General features: G+C 35.6%; 1 protein-coding gene across 2 annotated transcripts in view; it reads right to left on the bottom strand.

Annotated features, from left to right (window-relative positions):
- Positions 1-14731, bottom strand: part of LOC123869965 (ATP-binding cassette subfamily G member 4-like) — a 41334-nt gene that overhangs the window by 17869 nt on the left and 8734 nt on the right. The window contains exon 2 of one of the 2 annotated variants that reach the window (XM_045913094.1): positions 8002-8114. In XM_045913094.1, coding sequence (XP_045769050.1) covers positions 8002-8114 — 113 coding nt within the window. Of the gene's footprint in view, positions 1-8001; positions 8120-14731 lie in introns of both variants that reach the window. The other variant, XM_045913093.1, reaches the window with a different exon arrangement.

The following is a 14731-nucleotide window of genomic DNA, read 5'->3' as shown; positions in this document are numbered from 1 at the left end:
GATTCAGGGGAAGAAATTAATTCAAGATATTTGGAGAACGAAAATTGACTGGGATGAAGAAATTCACGAAGATCAAATGAAGTCATGGTTGAAGTATTTGGAAGAAGTATCCACTCTAAAAGAATTAAAAATCGCAAGATGTATCTCACCGTACTCACAAGAAGGAGAATTACATACCTTTACAGACGCAAGCGAAGAAGCTTATGCCGCAGCCGTGTATTGGCGGACTATAGGAACTGATGGGAAGATACACGTTACCCTAATTGCAGGGAAAGCAAGGGTCGCACCGACGAAACCCATTTCGATTCCAAGGCTAGAACTGCAGGCTGCTTTACTAGGGACAAGGTTAGCAGCGACAATAGAACGAGAAATGGATCTACGTGTGCAAAAAAAGGCATATTGGACCGACTCAAGTACAGTGTTGCAATGGATTAAATCTGATCCTCGAAAATTTAAAACCTTCGTAGCTCATCGGCTGGCTGAAATCGAAGAATCGACAAACGTTGGAGAATGGAGGTGGGTGCCTACTAAAGAAAATCCAGCCGACGATGCGACGAGAGGGACGCCAAATGACTTTGACCAAGCAGCAAGATGGTTCCAAGGCCCTTCTTTCTTGCGCAAAAACGAGGATGAATGGCCTGTGAGAAGATTTGAAAAAGCGAATGAAAATCTGGAAAAGAAAGAAAGAAGGCGACAAGACAAAGGAAGAATAATACCGTCAACGCCGCCAAGCAGAAGGAAGAGAAATGATAACCAAACAGAAAAGCCCAGAGGAAAAAGAACGAACAATAATAAGGAAGAACGCGAATTACGGACCGGCAAACTACCGGAGGAATGCTAAGACGTCCGTCGAGTCATCGTGGTGGTTCCTACAGAATCATCGCTTTAAACGTGAGAAGGTGCTTTGGCACCGCGGGGAGATTGTTCGCGATGATTCTCTATAAATTTACTTCGAGAAAATACAAGTTCAAAATAAGTGCATCAAAACAAAAGGACTGTCTGTTTACCCCGAAAAGAACAATAGGCCAGCGTCGAAAACACTCCAGAAACGTAAACATCTATTGTCTGCGGGTTTTTATGACCCACTCGAGGTGTCCAGAAAAGTCGGAGAAAGAGATAGGCTTATATGAAAGCAAAGGACAGACGGAGCCTCGGAATAGTATATAAGCGGACGTTTTCGGCGACGGGACAGTGTGTGTGTGTATACTCTTAACAGTGAAAAGTGCTGAGAACTGAACAGTGGACTCTTAAGTGAAATTAAGTGTAGTGAATTAGTAAAGTATTAAGTGTAATTAGAAATATTGTTGTGTGTTGAATAAACGTGATTTACCTTAATAAGTGTTTCACTGTAGTTGTCGCACGTACCTTGACGTACCTACCTACCCGCCAGTTATAAGGTTACTTAGTGCTCAGTGCGTTACAGATAGGAACATTTTCATTTTTCATCATTACAATGTTTTTCTTAGGGTAATAAAATAAGTTTTATGGCCTTTTAAAACCTTAAGAGATCATGTAATTTTTTCTTATAGAACTAGTTTAAGAATTGAGTCATTTACACCATTCATTCTAAATAGAGTTATAAACTTGCGGTTTTTATTATGGTAGCTATTACTGTTGGAAATCAAATAAGTACATAGAGAACTGCGAGAGAGAGAGAAAACTGCAGCGCAGTTTGGCGAGATATAGTCTATAAGGACTTTTTTGTCTTTAAATAAATAAATTAAAAAATATATATATATATTTCATAACTCTTGAACGAATTGACCACTGGTTAAAGTACCGACTATACGAATAGGCATAAATGGTGGCGAACGAACCACAACTTATTTGCCAAGTTAAGATAACATAATAATGACGAATTAGGTACATTACAAGGTTTCAGCTTTTATCAAACACCGTCATAAAATTTCACACGGTCTTTTTTATTTAAGAATTTTATCGCCCGAAAGAACAAAGGCGTGAGTAGGTGTTGAAGTGGTTTCTATTAAACACGCAAACCAGATAAATTGGAAGGAAGTAGCTGAGGTCATTTATTGAACATTTCCTCTTGATCTAGATTCTTAAAAAGAGATGGGTGTATCATACCCACTAACTTATGAATCGAAATTACCGTGTAACTCTACCTACACATATTGTGAGTTATTTTAAATTATTTTTTAATTTACTCACTGTTGTGACTGTGGCGTCACCCGGGTCACAGCTGAAAATCAGCGTCCTGCATAATATGATGCAGGACATAATGCTGAGCTGTACACCCATTTGGGGTGGTGTCACAGATGAAAATGTATATTTGTATACTTTGTTTTTATCTGTGACACCAACAACAAATAAATACATTTTCTTTCTTTCTTTCTAATGTTGAGCATTTGACGATCTCACTAGCGCGGGTGCAGTAGTGAGCGCTGTGGTCGTAAATGGGAGGTCCTAGCTTCAAATCCCGGCAGGAGCAATTCCCTAGTCTGGTCAGGGGTCTGGTGGGAGCTGGATATGGCAGTTACTAGTTATCACCCTACCGGCAAACCCATTTCGCCAAGCGATTTAGGGTTGCGGTATGATGCCGTGTAGAAACCGATCAGGGGTAGCTGGTATAGGATTAATAAAAACGATCAAGTTAGCCTGCGTCCACCTTAGACTGTATCATCACATAAACGTACCTAGTGATATCGTAATGAAGAACTAAGTTGTACCTAATGAATTACAAGAAAAAAAAATTAGGTTGTTGGTTACCATCAGTGGCTTTGCATTTTTTACATGTAAGCATGAAGTACAAACTAAGGATCAGGATAATTTTATTTTACAATAACATGGTAATTTTAAGCAAAATGTAATAGGTATACATAAAGTGTTGAAAAAAATACTAAGTGTCTAGTACCTACCTAGCTTTTGATCTCGGTTAGACACAACCAAGTTCATAAAACAACGGCGATTATAATAATAGTGTTGGTACCTACCTACTATTAAGGAAAAAGAAATATACGTCATAGTGTTTTGTTTTGCTTCTTATTAATGTTACGTTATGTTTGTTCGTGTTATAAGAAAATAACTTAATAATTGAATGTTCTAGGGTAGCGCGCTCCATCTTGCAGCTTGCTGCATCATTTGCCAGCAGGTCTGATTGCAGTCAAGCGTTAGTCTATAAATTAACAAGAATCACTACATTATATCTAATTATTGACCCCCGACCCAAAAAGAGGGGTGTTATGAGTTTGACGTGTGTATCTATGTATCTGTCTGTGGCATCGTAGCTCCGAAACTAATGAACCGATTTTAGTATCGTTTTTTTTTTTGAAAGCTGACTTGATTGAGAGTGTTCTTAGCTATAATCCAAGAAAATCAGTTCAGCCGGGAGTGTTATAAATTTTTAATTTACACTTGTTTTATTTATGTAAGCGAAGTGTTATTTTGGAATGGCGCTTGTACTTGGTTGGTTAAGTATCACTTACTCATGCAGGTACGCAAACCCTATCAGTATAACACCATTATCTTTAAGTGGTTTAGTCCTACGAGTGCAATACTTATGCTTAGTCATCCATCATAATATAGCAGGCTAGGTGATGAATCATTTGTAGACTCTGTACTATATGTTGAAATATCTATATTATAGCTAGTTCCTATACTTAAGTATATACTATGAAATAAGTAAATAAGTATGAAATAAATAACTAGTAAGTAGGTACTATGAAATAATACAAAAAAAATGATTCACACCTGCAGAAGTTAATCGCCGATATCTAGATTTTAGTTGGATGTTTAATCACTAGAGATAAGGTGTAACAATAAATAATAAGTTATAGATACGTATGTACGTAGGTACTACTTACAAAGTAAGTGAGAAATTTTTGTTTCTAGGTATTTTGCATAATGTTACAATCCGTATGAATATTATAAATGCGAAAGTGTCTGTCTGTCTGTCTGTCTGCTAGCTTTCTACGTCCCATCCGTTTAACCGTTTTGACAAAATTTGGCATCCCTTATAGACGGACAAAGGCTAAGCTCATTCCCAACTCTACAGTGCTATTCATGCTCTGAATCATGCATCATGTTGATTCCCTGATCATCAGTTCATTATCCACTGTTGTGAGGCGAAAATTGCTTGGCGATAAAATATAATTAGCATATTATAGCAATCACAGAATTAGTAATAAACTTTTATGCGATAGCGATAGGTATTTATAGACCAAGATCCCAAATATTATCGACCTTCACCCATCGGTTAACTCTAATGAAAAGCATTTTTTGTCCATTGTGATACATAATTTACATAAACGAATTTCCGCGGATGGATTGCCCAATAAAACCTCCAACTTTAATTCAAAAGATAAAAACTCATTTGTTAATTAAACCTCAATAGCTCAACCGGTAAAGGAATGGACTGAAAACCGAAAGGTCGACGGTTCAAACCCGCCCGTTGCACTATTGTCGTTCCTACTCCTAGCACAAGCCTGACGCTTAGTTGGAGAGGAAAGGGGAATATTAGTCATTTAACATGGCTAATAATCTTAAAAAAAACGAATTCTATATACCTACCAATCGAGAGCAGTAAGCAAACTTCATAGTCGCTGATCGTTCCTCTCTCTGTTGGGGACAATACGTAGAGAAACTTTCAGCTTTTATAAAATAATGAAGGTCTGGCACGCGCTGGCTTTTAGTCCATGAAAAAATCAAGTGTAAAATCAACAAAAATCACGCTTATTCCTTATCGAAAGCTACGACGTTCATTAGCTCCTTAGGTATTTTCAGATAATCAAATTAATCTAATAATTAGTATTATTATTAATTTCTAACAATAATTGTTATCTCATTATGAACGTTCTAATTGTGTATTCTAAACCGATAGTAATCAAATAATAATAATTAAATATTAGTAAAATGTTGAATTCGGTAGCATTTTTTGCCATTGATTTATTTATTTTGTATAATCTGAACTTGAATGATTGAATTTGTATTTATGTATAAATTAAATAAAAAAATTAAATTAAATATAAATGCATAATGTGGAACCAAAAATTGGGTAACAGGACGTTAAATCCTTGTTAAATCTTAGATATAGATTAAACTTGAATGGAAACAACTGTAAATACTTATATCCACCATCGCCTTCAGTCAAACAATTTACCCATCTCTATGGGATTTCTCAACCAAGATAATATTTAGTGTTCAGGGAACTTACCTACCGCTAGCCTACCGATAACAAAACTGTTATCATTTTGCAATTCACACTTGCTTCTCAAAAGTTGTGTTATCTAAACCGTAACGTTCATGACATAATGTCGCCAAATACAACCCGCTTCTTCCTGTCTAAAGTCGATAAATAAAACTCCTCCCTTTATCCATATTTCCATACTACTTACTAATATTAATATTATAAACTAGATGATGCCCGCGACTTTATTCGCGTAGATATAGATTTTTTTAAATCCCGTAGGAACTCTTTTTCCAGGATAAAAAGTAGGCTATGTGTTATTCCACCCTGGATCAACACATAGGCTACTGGTAGACAAACAGAAAATAAAGTGATCCTATAAGGGTTCCGTTTTTTCTTTTGAGGTACGGACCCCTAAAAAGTACCTAGCTTGTGTGTTAAACCAGGGTATAATCTGTCTCCATTCTCAGCCAAATCCGTGCAGTACTTTTTGCGTGAGAGTAAAAACATACACACATACATACAAACTTTCGTCTTATAAGAATAGGTATGTGATTTATTAGTGTGATAAGTGTGATGTAATGTGATGCGAAAGTGTGTCTGTCTGTCTGTCAGCTAGCTTTTCCCGGCCATTTTTGAACGATTTTGACGAAAAGTACAGAGAGAGCTTGCAACCCGGGAAATCAAAGAGTTCCCACGCGGGAAATCAAAGAGCTCCCACGGGATTTTTAATATCCGAAACTTAAGCAAACGAAGTCGCGGGCATCACCTAGTTTAAAATAAAATAGTCTGATTATATCAAGAGAGAGAATTCTACAGGCATAAATCTTTTAAGCTTGATTGAATAGAAGCTAGTTTATCGCTGAGTAAAAATAATCGGTACAATCTTGTGATATAATTTTTCCGAGATAAGCACATTGTAGTCTACTACAGAATTGTTATGACTAATTAATTATTACTGTAATACCTACTGTGTACTAACTGCAAATGAAAAAACTTGATTTACATATAATTCTAACTACTTATTTACCTAATCCATTATTTTGCATTCCCTTCTGGGGGCCCGAGTATCTCCCATACCTATACTATATTATATACCTACCTGTTAAATACCTAGGTATTATATTATATTAGTACGACACTTTGCCTTTGGATAGTGTTAACTACATAATTATTAAATCCAGTAATTATTATGTACAGTAAAATAAGGAATAGGTTTACTAGAGTCCCATTGTACCTACTTTGTTGGATAAACGCCTCCAATAATGTAGTATAGAAGCAGGCGTTATTTTACGGAACTCCATGATATACAAGGAACGAAAAGCTTAATTTGCTATAATCCACCAGGAAAAGCCAGACAGCCACACAGCCACACTGCTGTGTTGCTGCGTGGTGGTGGTGTGTGTGGCTTGCTTGGTGGCTGGCTTTTCCTGCATGTTTATCATATTACACTGATCGATACCTAACAATATCTATCTTAGTCAGATTATTTTTTTTATAAAATATATATTTTTATGTACTTACAGATTTTATCCAGGTAGAGTTTTATTATAAGTTAGTTAGATTTTAGATACGAGGAGGATAGGTAGATAAGTTTATCCATCCAGTAAAACAAACTAAAAATCTAGTAAAGTTTATAACATCCAGTAAAGTTATAACATCCAGTAAAATCCATACTTCACACTAATATAATATTATAAAGACGAAAGTTTGTGTGTATGTGTGTAAATACAATTGTATGAGCTTTACCTATCTGGAGTTTTTAAGCCCCGACCCAAAAAGACTGATGTTATAAGTTTAACGTGTGTACCTGTGCATCTGTCTGTGGCATTGTAGCTCCGAAACGAATGAACCGATTTTAATTTAGTTTTTTTTTGTTTGAAAGATGGCTTGATCGAGAGTGTTTTTAGCTATAATCCAAGAATATCGGTTCAGCCGTTTGAAAGTTATCAGCTCTTTTCTTGTTACTGTAACCTTCACTTGTCGGGGGTGTTATAAATTTTTAATTTACACTTGCATAGTACGAATCTTTGGCCTATAAAGAAACCGCTTAATATGTTATAAAAAGTTATTTTTCTACCATTTTATTATGCGTTTAATTTAAAGAAATAATTATACCTACCTACTTACTACATACCTCAATTTTAAAGTTTCATTACAAGGTTGTCGGCCGATACTTTTTTCCTGCTGTCAAAAGCCTACTGAAACGATGAAAGGTTGGAGAATGTCCTCTTATGTAATATAAGTAATTACCTGCCTACCTACTTTTACAAATTCACCGTTACAATTATTGCGTGTTTGGCTAAAATGTTGTTTGAAATGAAAAGCCGTAAAACAAGGCCTGCTTGTTCTTGTTATTATATTATTGCGTACGTGTCTGTCATTGGTCCGATAACAACACTTCCCTTCTGTGGATCATAGAATGAACTATTGTACTGTTTGGTGGTTGGTTGGTCTTGTTTTGAAGTTGTACTTCCTGTGCTATTTGAATTGATTTAGTTGCTTTCGTAGTCAGGTGCGGTGTTAGAATAAGGACTGGGTTTGGTAAATCGATAGTTGTCGTTCATGGAAAAGTAAATAACCATAATTACCTATAAAAACTTTACAATTATTGAAAAAAAAATTGGTTGTCTGTAAAGTCCCCTTTTTTTTGAAGTCGGTTAATTATTTTCTACCCACAATTCAAAGTAGCTTAAATAGTCTAATAATGCCTCCTTCCCTATCGGTGTCTAACACTAAAATGTGTCACTAAAATATACTTGGCATTGTGTACTGTGTAAATCATAATGATGTCCACGGATATACCTGATGGATACGGATACGGAAACTGTACGTAATAAAACCTGGAGACAACTTACGTATATCCCGCAAGGATGTCCATTAGAGAGCTTTTGCCGGCGCCCGACTGGCCCACGATGACGCTCAACTCTCCCGCATTGAATTGCCCGCTGATCGCGTTCAAAATGGTCTTCTGTCCTAAACAAATTAAACGCAAAGATATAGATAGTTACCATGGTTTTTAAGGTTCTGTACCTCATAAAAGAAAACCGAACGCTTATAGGATTACTTTGTTGTCTGTCTGTCTGTCCGTCTGTCGCGTCTGACAAGAAAATCTATAGGGTACTTCCCATTGACCTAGAATCATGTTTGGCAGGTAGGTCTTATAGAACGAGTAAAGGAAAAAATTGAAACCCTGAATTTGTGGTTACATCACAAAAAAAATAATTAAATGTGTTTCAATTTTCAAAGCATAACAGCTGTACCAAGTGGGGTACCATATGAAAGGGCTTTACTGGTAAAATCTCAAACGGATTTTTATTTATTTTTATGCATAATAGTTTTTGATTTATCGTGCAATAAATATACGAGTACGGAACCCTCGGTGCGCGAGTCTGACTTGCACTGGGCCGGGTTATCTTAGGAAATTGTAAGCTAATTTATCATTCAATGCGAGTTATCTTCGAAGAAAATAATTTCACCTGTCGATCGATTCGAAATCAGTTTTGATCAAATTGGATGTAATAATAATAATTATGAGATACTCATCATCATCATGATAAAATAAACCAATACCGGCCCACTACTGAGCATGGGTCTGCTCTCAGAATGTGAAGGTTTAGGCCTAAGGGCATATAGTCCGCCACGCTGGATTAATGCGAATTGCCGGACTTCGCAAAACTTTGAGAACGTTACGGTCAACTCTCAAGTATGCAGGTTTCCTCACGATGATTTCCTTCATCCTTAAAGCAAGTGATACCATTAAAAAATTCCTTCCTCAAAAACGCATACAGGTAACTCTGAAAAGTTAGGCCATTTTATTTGAGAACCATGAAAATTGAAGAGTATTGTATATATTTTTATAATTATTGTATATTATAAGAATGTATTCAATATAAATAGAAATTACTTAATTAGAATAATATGAGTATTATGTAGATTTTTATATCTCCATAACTTTCATAAATAAGACGATAAAAGAACTGCTATTCGTAATTCAGTAAATTAATTTAGCAACATTCGTAGCCCACGAGCCTTGGCATAAAAAAAATTGTTTCTCTTTATGCGTAAGTAAGGCAAGTTTATAAAATTAGCTTTATGTTTCACGTTTAAAGACCTTCAGTTAATCTGACATTGCAGAGTTATTAAAAATTTAAGAATTGCATGAAACGGTTATTACGAACCACTCTGGAGGTCATGAGATTAAAATTGTAATATTATTTCAGGGATTTTAATTAAAAATTTGTAAATTAAAAGTGAACCGCCAAAATATTACCTACTTACTTAATACTCTCTTTTATTTATTTTTGATAGCAAGATTGCTTTGACGGCTATCTAACCTGGGGTAATGAACTAATTTGGAAGTAGTAGGTATGGTTTTAATTAAACCTATACCAACTGTTATGTATTTTGAGCCCATACCTCTAATCGGTGTCAACTTATAAAACGATAGAGTCGCCGAGGAAAACGCTCATAGGTGCGTGGTGTTTTCCTTCCAGTCGCAAGGGACAATGGTCGACCAACGGACCGACTGTGGAGGTAAAGTATCAGAAATCTCGTAAATCGTTTATTTATTTATTGAAGGACTAGCGCTTCGCTGCAATCAGACCTGGTGGCAAGTGATGATGCAGCCTAAGATGGAGCGCGCTTGCCTAGAAGATGCCTATGCACTCTTGACTTGAAGGTAACCATAATAATCCTATCGGTTCGAATTAGAAACGAGGAGGCAAATCGCTTTGGAATTTCCACTACGTACGGGTGCAGACCTTCTTGATGCCTTTCAGTATATAGTAGAAAGATGAAGGACGCACCATGACAAAGAGTAGCTAAGACAGGCTTGAAAAACTATCCTACAGCCCAACAATAAAATGACTCAACCGTAAAACTAATAAAGACAATAATTTAATTGGTGGACAGTTGACCGTCTTCTGTTCTTATTATATTGTTACTAGCTGACGCCCGCGACTTCGTCCGCGTGGATTTAGGTTTTTCGAAATCCCGTGGGAACTCTTTGATTTTCCGGGATAAAAAGTAGCCTATGTGCTAATCCAGGATATTATCTATTTACATTCTGAATTTCAGCCAAATCCGTCCAGTGGTTTTTGCGTGAAGGAGTAACAAACATACACACACACACACACACACACACACACACACACACACACACACATACAAACTTTCGCCTTTAGCTGACGCCCGCGACTTCGTCCGCGTGGATTTAGGTTTTTCGAAATCCCGTGGGAACTCTTTGATTTTCCGGGATAAAAAGTAGCCTATGTGCTAATCCAGGATATTATCTATTTACATTCTGAATTTCAGCCAAATCCGTCCAGTGGTTTTTGCGTGAAGGAGTAACAAACATACGCACACACACACACACACACACACACACACACACACACACATACAAACTTTCGCCTTTATAATATTAGTGTGATTTATGCTGTCGTAGCATAATTAAGTAGTATAAGTAGTTCCTTATGTATATTTTAACGTATCTACGTAATGTAACTTGTATAGGCAAAGATTTACATTCGTATTGTGTGACTCAATGCGTTATAAATTACCAGTAAAATGTAACCTTTGCCCAGTCCGACATGAAAGCGTTCTTGTTTAGTTTTTATCTATCAAATATAGGAATAAAATATAGGTAAATAACGAGCCTCATAGTTCATATTGTGCCACAGAGGTGTCATTATTATTCTAGAGGCGGTGGTGTGACGCAAAACGATTTTGCTCTGTATGTAGGTAAGGTAGACTTTTGTGAGTCGTCAGTCAAAATGACTGATACCCGTATTCACAATCATTACTATGCTATGAGGTCTCACAGTGCGCTCGAACGCGTAGTGTAAGTTCCACCAATCAGATCATTGTAAATTGACGTGACACAGTCATCTGATTGGTGGAACCTACACTAGAGTTCGAGCGCACTGTGAGATCTCATAGTAATGATTGTGAGTACGGGCATGAGGCAGAGTGAACTAGAGTGAGCGAACTATAGGTAAATTATAAACGAACTATAAGTAAACTATAGGTTTAATTATAAAGAAACTATGTATAGGTATTTTATATGTATAAGTTATTTAATAAAACTCTCGGTTTGATCCTGAATCGACGATATGTCAAATAAAAAGCTATGGGTGACATGATATCAAAGATAACTGTTGAAACCCCGTCATTTTGTAACAAGCTCCCTAAGTGTCGTGAACTGTAATTGAGGCATGTGACGAACGCCCCCCCCCCAGCTGACGCAACAATACTAAACGCTGTAAAATGTATGGCACCTTGAAGTGTACGCCGATGTTTTCATAGTGTTATCGCGTCAACCGTGGCGCGCCCCCCGCGAGCGTCTGTCGCTTCGGCAGCGACTCAAGTCTACCTTTATCATACGAGGAATGTCTTGTACAACTCTAGCTCTTATATCAAGAGTAAAAGGATACAAATATATACTTATAATTATTTATTAGTTCCAATACGTTTGGTATTTTTGGGTAAATTCGTTTTTTTGACACGGGGTGTATGAGATATACATCTCTACAATCTACAACTCAATGTGTTATGGTTAGCAAAAAGTGCAAAATATCTGTTGTTATGGTTTGCGTACTTGTTCTAGATTGCGGGCAATTGTAGGGTTGGCGATACTTTAACATATTAAGTATTATATTTTATTGATACGTATGAGTATTTAGGTAAGAATTATCATAATGAGCTATTAAAAAAATTTTGTTCAAATAAAATAATTATGTAAATACTAGACGATACCCGCGACTTGGTCCGCGTGGATTTTGCTTTTTTTTTAAATACCGTGGGAAATCTTTAATTTTCCGGGATAAAATATTTCCCATGTCTATTTCAAGGACGCAAGATACCTCTGTACCAAAATACAAATCGGTCAAAACGGGTGGACCTTTAGGAATCCCGTAGGAACTAATTATTACTATTATTTTTCGGGATAAAAAGTATGTCCCGAGATGTAAGCTAACTCTGTACCTAATTACATCAAAATTGGTTAAACTAAACTGTTGGACCCTGATAAGCTAACAGACAGACTCTCCCGCATTTATAATATTATTAGTATAGATTCTTTGAAACCCGACCTCGTTAACAATTCCTGTGGTAATTTTTGGTAATGGCAGCAATATTGCACAGATAAATATCTTAATTATTTGAAATGTACCTATTTCAACTTCTTATTCTGAGTTTTATCTAATTTACTTAGCATATGAATACTAATATTCTCTGCAAAAAATATTAATTCTACTTCATGCCAAATATTACATATATTTGAGTTTTTACATACTTGAGGAAACATTGAATACGAAAATTAATGCCGGATGAGTGCACAAACGCCAAATGCGTATGCAGTTTTTATCGTTGCGTGAAACTAATATAAAGCGACCTTCTGTGGTTTTTATTTGTTTAAACAATAGGTATTTGCCTGATACAATGAAACATAAAAAACTGAATAATTGTTAATAAACTAAGTACATAAAATAATTGATAACAATCCATAACCAATCATTAACATCCAAAAGTTATTTACGAATTATTATCTGACTGAATAAATCTATACTTTTTATTTAATATTATTTTTTATTAGTACAAAAGCAAGTATATACAGTACAACCAAATTAATAATGCGCACGCAGATCCGATCCGATCAGATATTCCGAATCATTGAATCGTAAGAGCCCTAAACAATGCACTTGCATTTTGCACCTTGTTGTAAACAAATAGGAGTCAATATCATGTGTATCATACGACCGTTGCCGAATAGTGACGAAGATTTCTATGCGCATTATTAATTTGGTTGTACTGTACATAGTTATAACTTATAACATTGTTTTCCTTCGAGAAATTGCTAACCCTAGCTCAGTACATATGCACCGAATGCACTTAGTTCTTTAATTATAATGGGTGTTCAGGTTCACGTTAATATACCTACTTTGTATTTTTTTTGAACAAAAAATTGACGGTTATTTTAAGCGCTATAATTAATTAAGTAAAGTTTTTTGTAGATAAGACGATTCTTACGAAATAATAATATATTTTATTAAGGACACTGCAAGGTTTTCTAGCTTTCCACTATTATGTATTCACTTTTTTTAATTTTTTAATTGTAATCTAAGCATTAATCTATCTAAATTATGTAGGTAAGAGTTAAAACCATGCTGAAAGAATTATTGCAATTGCTATAGTAGTTTCAGGGTTTATCGATTACAAACAAATATACAAACACATTTTTCTTTATGATATTATTATAGTACAGGCTATAGATCAATGGATAAAAACAAAACCAGATTGTATACGGAAGTTCGGACGTAATGCCGCTTTGTTAACATAAGGAAAAACTGTCCTGGAGTCCCTACATACAACTTATTACGGTTTACCCTGTTTATCAAGTCAACCAGTAAGCTGGTATGGTATTTCTATGATATTATGGTAGACACTCGTATTATGGTAGATACTGATGGTATTATTAACTTGGTTGGTTATATTAATTTGGTTTCTTATTAGTTTATTACCTATTAAATATTACTTTTGGTATACGACGGAATCCCAATTCCAGCGAGTTCTAAGTCTTCTGACACTCATTTAAATACTTACCTAGTTTTTATTGTGTAAAACTGTTTCGTGGTAAGGCCATCACTATCGTTTCGTAAAATGTTCTGCTAAAATAATTATAACGATGATAATACCTAACTAGAGCTATTTCCAAATCTAGCATTAATTAAATGTTATTTATCTAGAGACGAAATCACGTTCTCTTAGACGAATCGTACCCAAAACTTTCGCAGCGAAAACATCTAGGAGCCCGACACATTATTTCAAGAAAACGCCTAACTACCGAACGCGAAACTACCATTGTAAATTAATGGAAGCGGTCACAACCTCAGCAATGAGGATCTTAAAATTATATTAAACTCAATGTATGTAGGTACATACAATTACAAAGTTCCAGATGCGATTAATGAGACAGAGAAATTGATGGCAGCAATCCGCCCTACAATCAGCCTATCCCGTTTACAATATGACGATTTTACTATCATCAATGATAATATATATATTACTTAATTAAAAAAACATAAACATTACAAGAAGTAGATACGTTACTATACACGAATCTAAAGTTGGTTCACATACAATATTTTGAAGAGCGCTATCTCTTCTACTCTCATGCGTTTTTATCTTGTCTTAATCATCACGAGCACTAATAAAATTATATACTTGTGTCAAGTAAAATGAACGTAATATGTCTTTTTAACCGATCGATACCGATAAAGGATGAGGTTAAAGGAGGAGGTTCTCAATCCGTCAGAATCTTTTTTTTTACAAATTGAGTATGCAAAGACAAACAAATAATCCATTTGGGCCTGCAATAGGTACCTATAGTATAAATTGTTTCAGTATTCGGCTATATCGCTGAAGCTATATGGAGCTGAGATCGCTGGAGGGAGATCGCACGAGCAGCAGTGAAGAGTTCATAGCCACGACCACTGTGTCAATGTAAATTCTGCCCTTCATATTGAAAACGCAGCACTTGCAAAATAAAGGTTGGGAAAAACTGCACTTTTCCTTAGTACTGCTAAA

The sequence above is a fragment of the Maniola jurtina genome, chromosome 11 (genome assembly GCF_905333055.1).
Source record: "Maniola jurtina chromosome 11, ilManJurt1.1, whole genome shotgun sequence".
NCBI lineage: Eukaryota > Metazoa > Arthropoda > Insecta > Lepidoptera > Nymphalidae > Maniola > Maniola jurtina.
The sequence above is the reverse complement of the archived record's forward strand: the minus strand, read 5'-3'. Positions and strand labels throughout refer to the sequence as shown.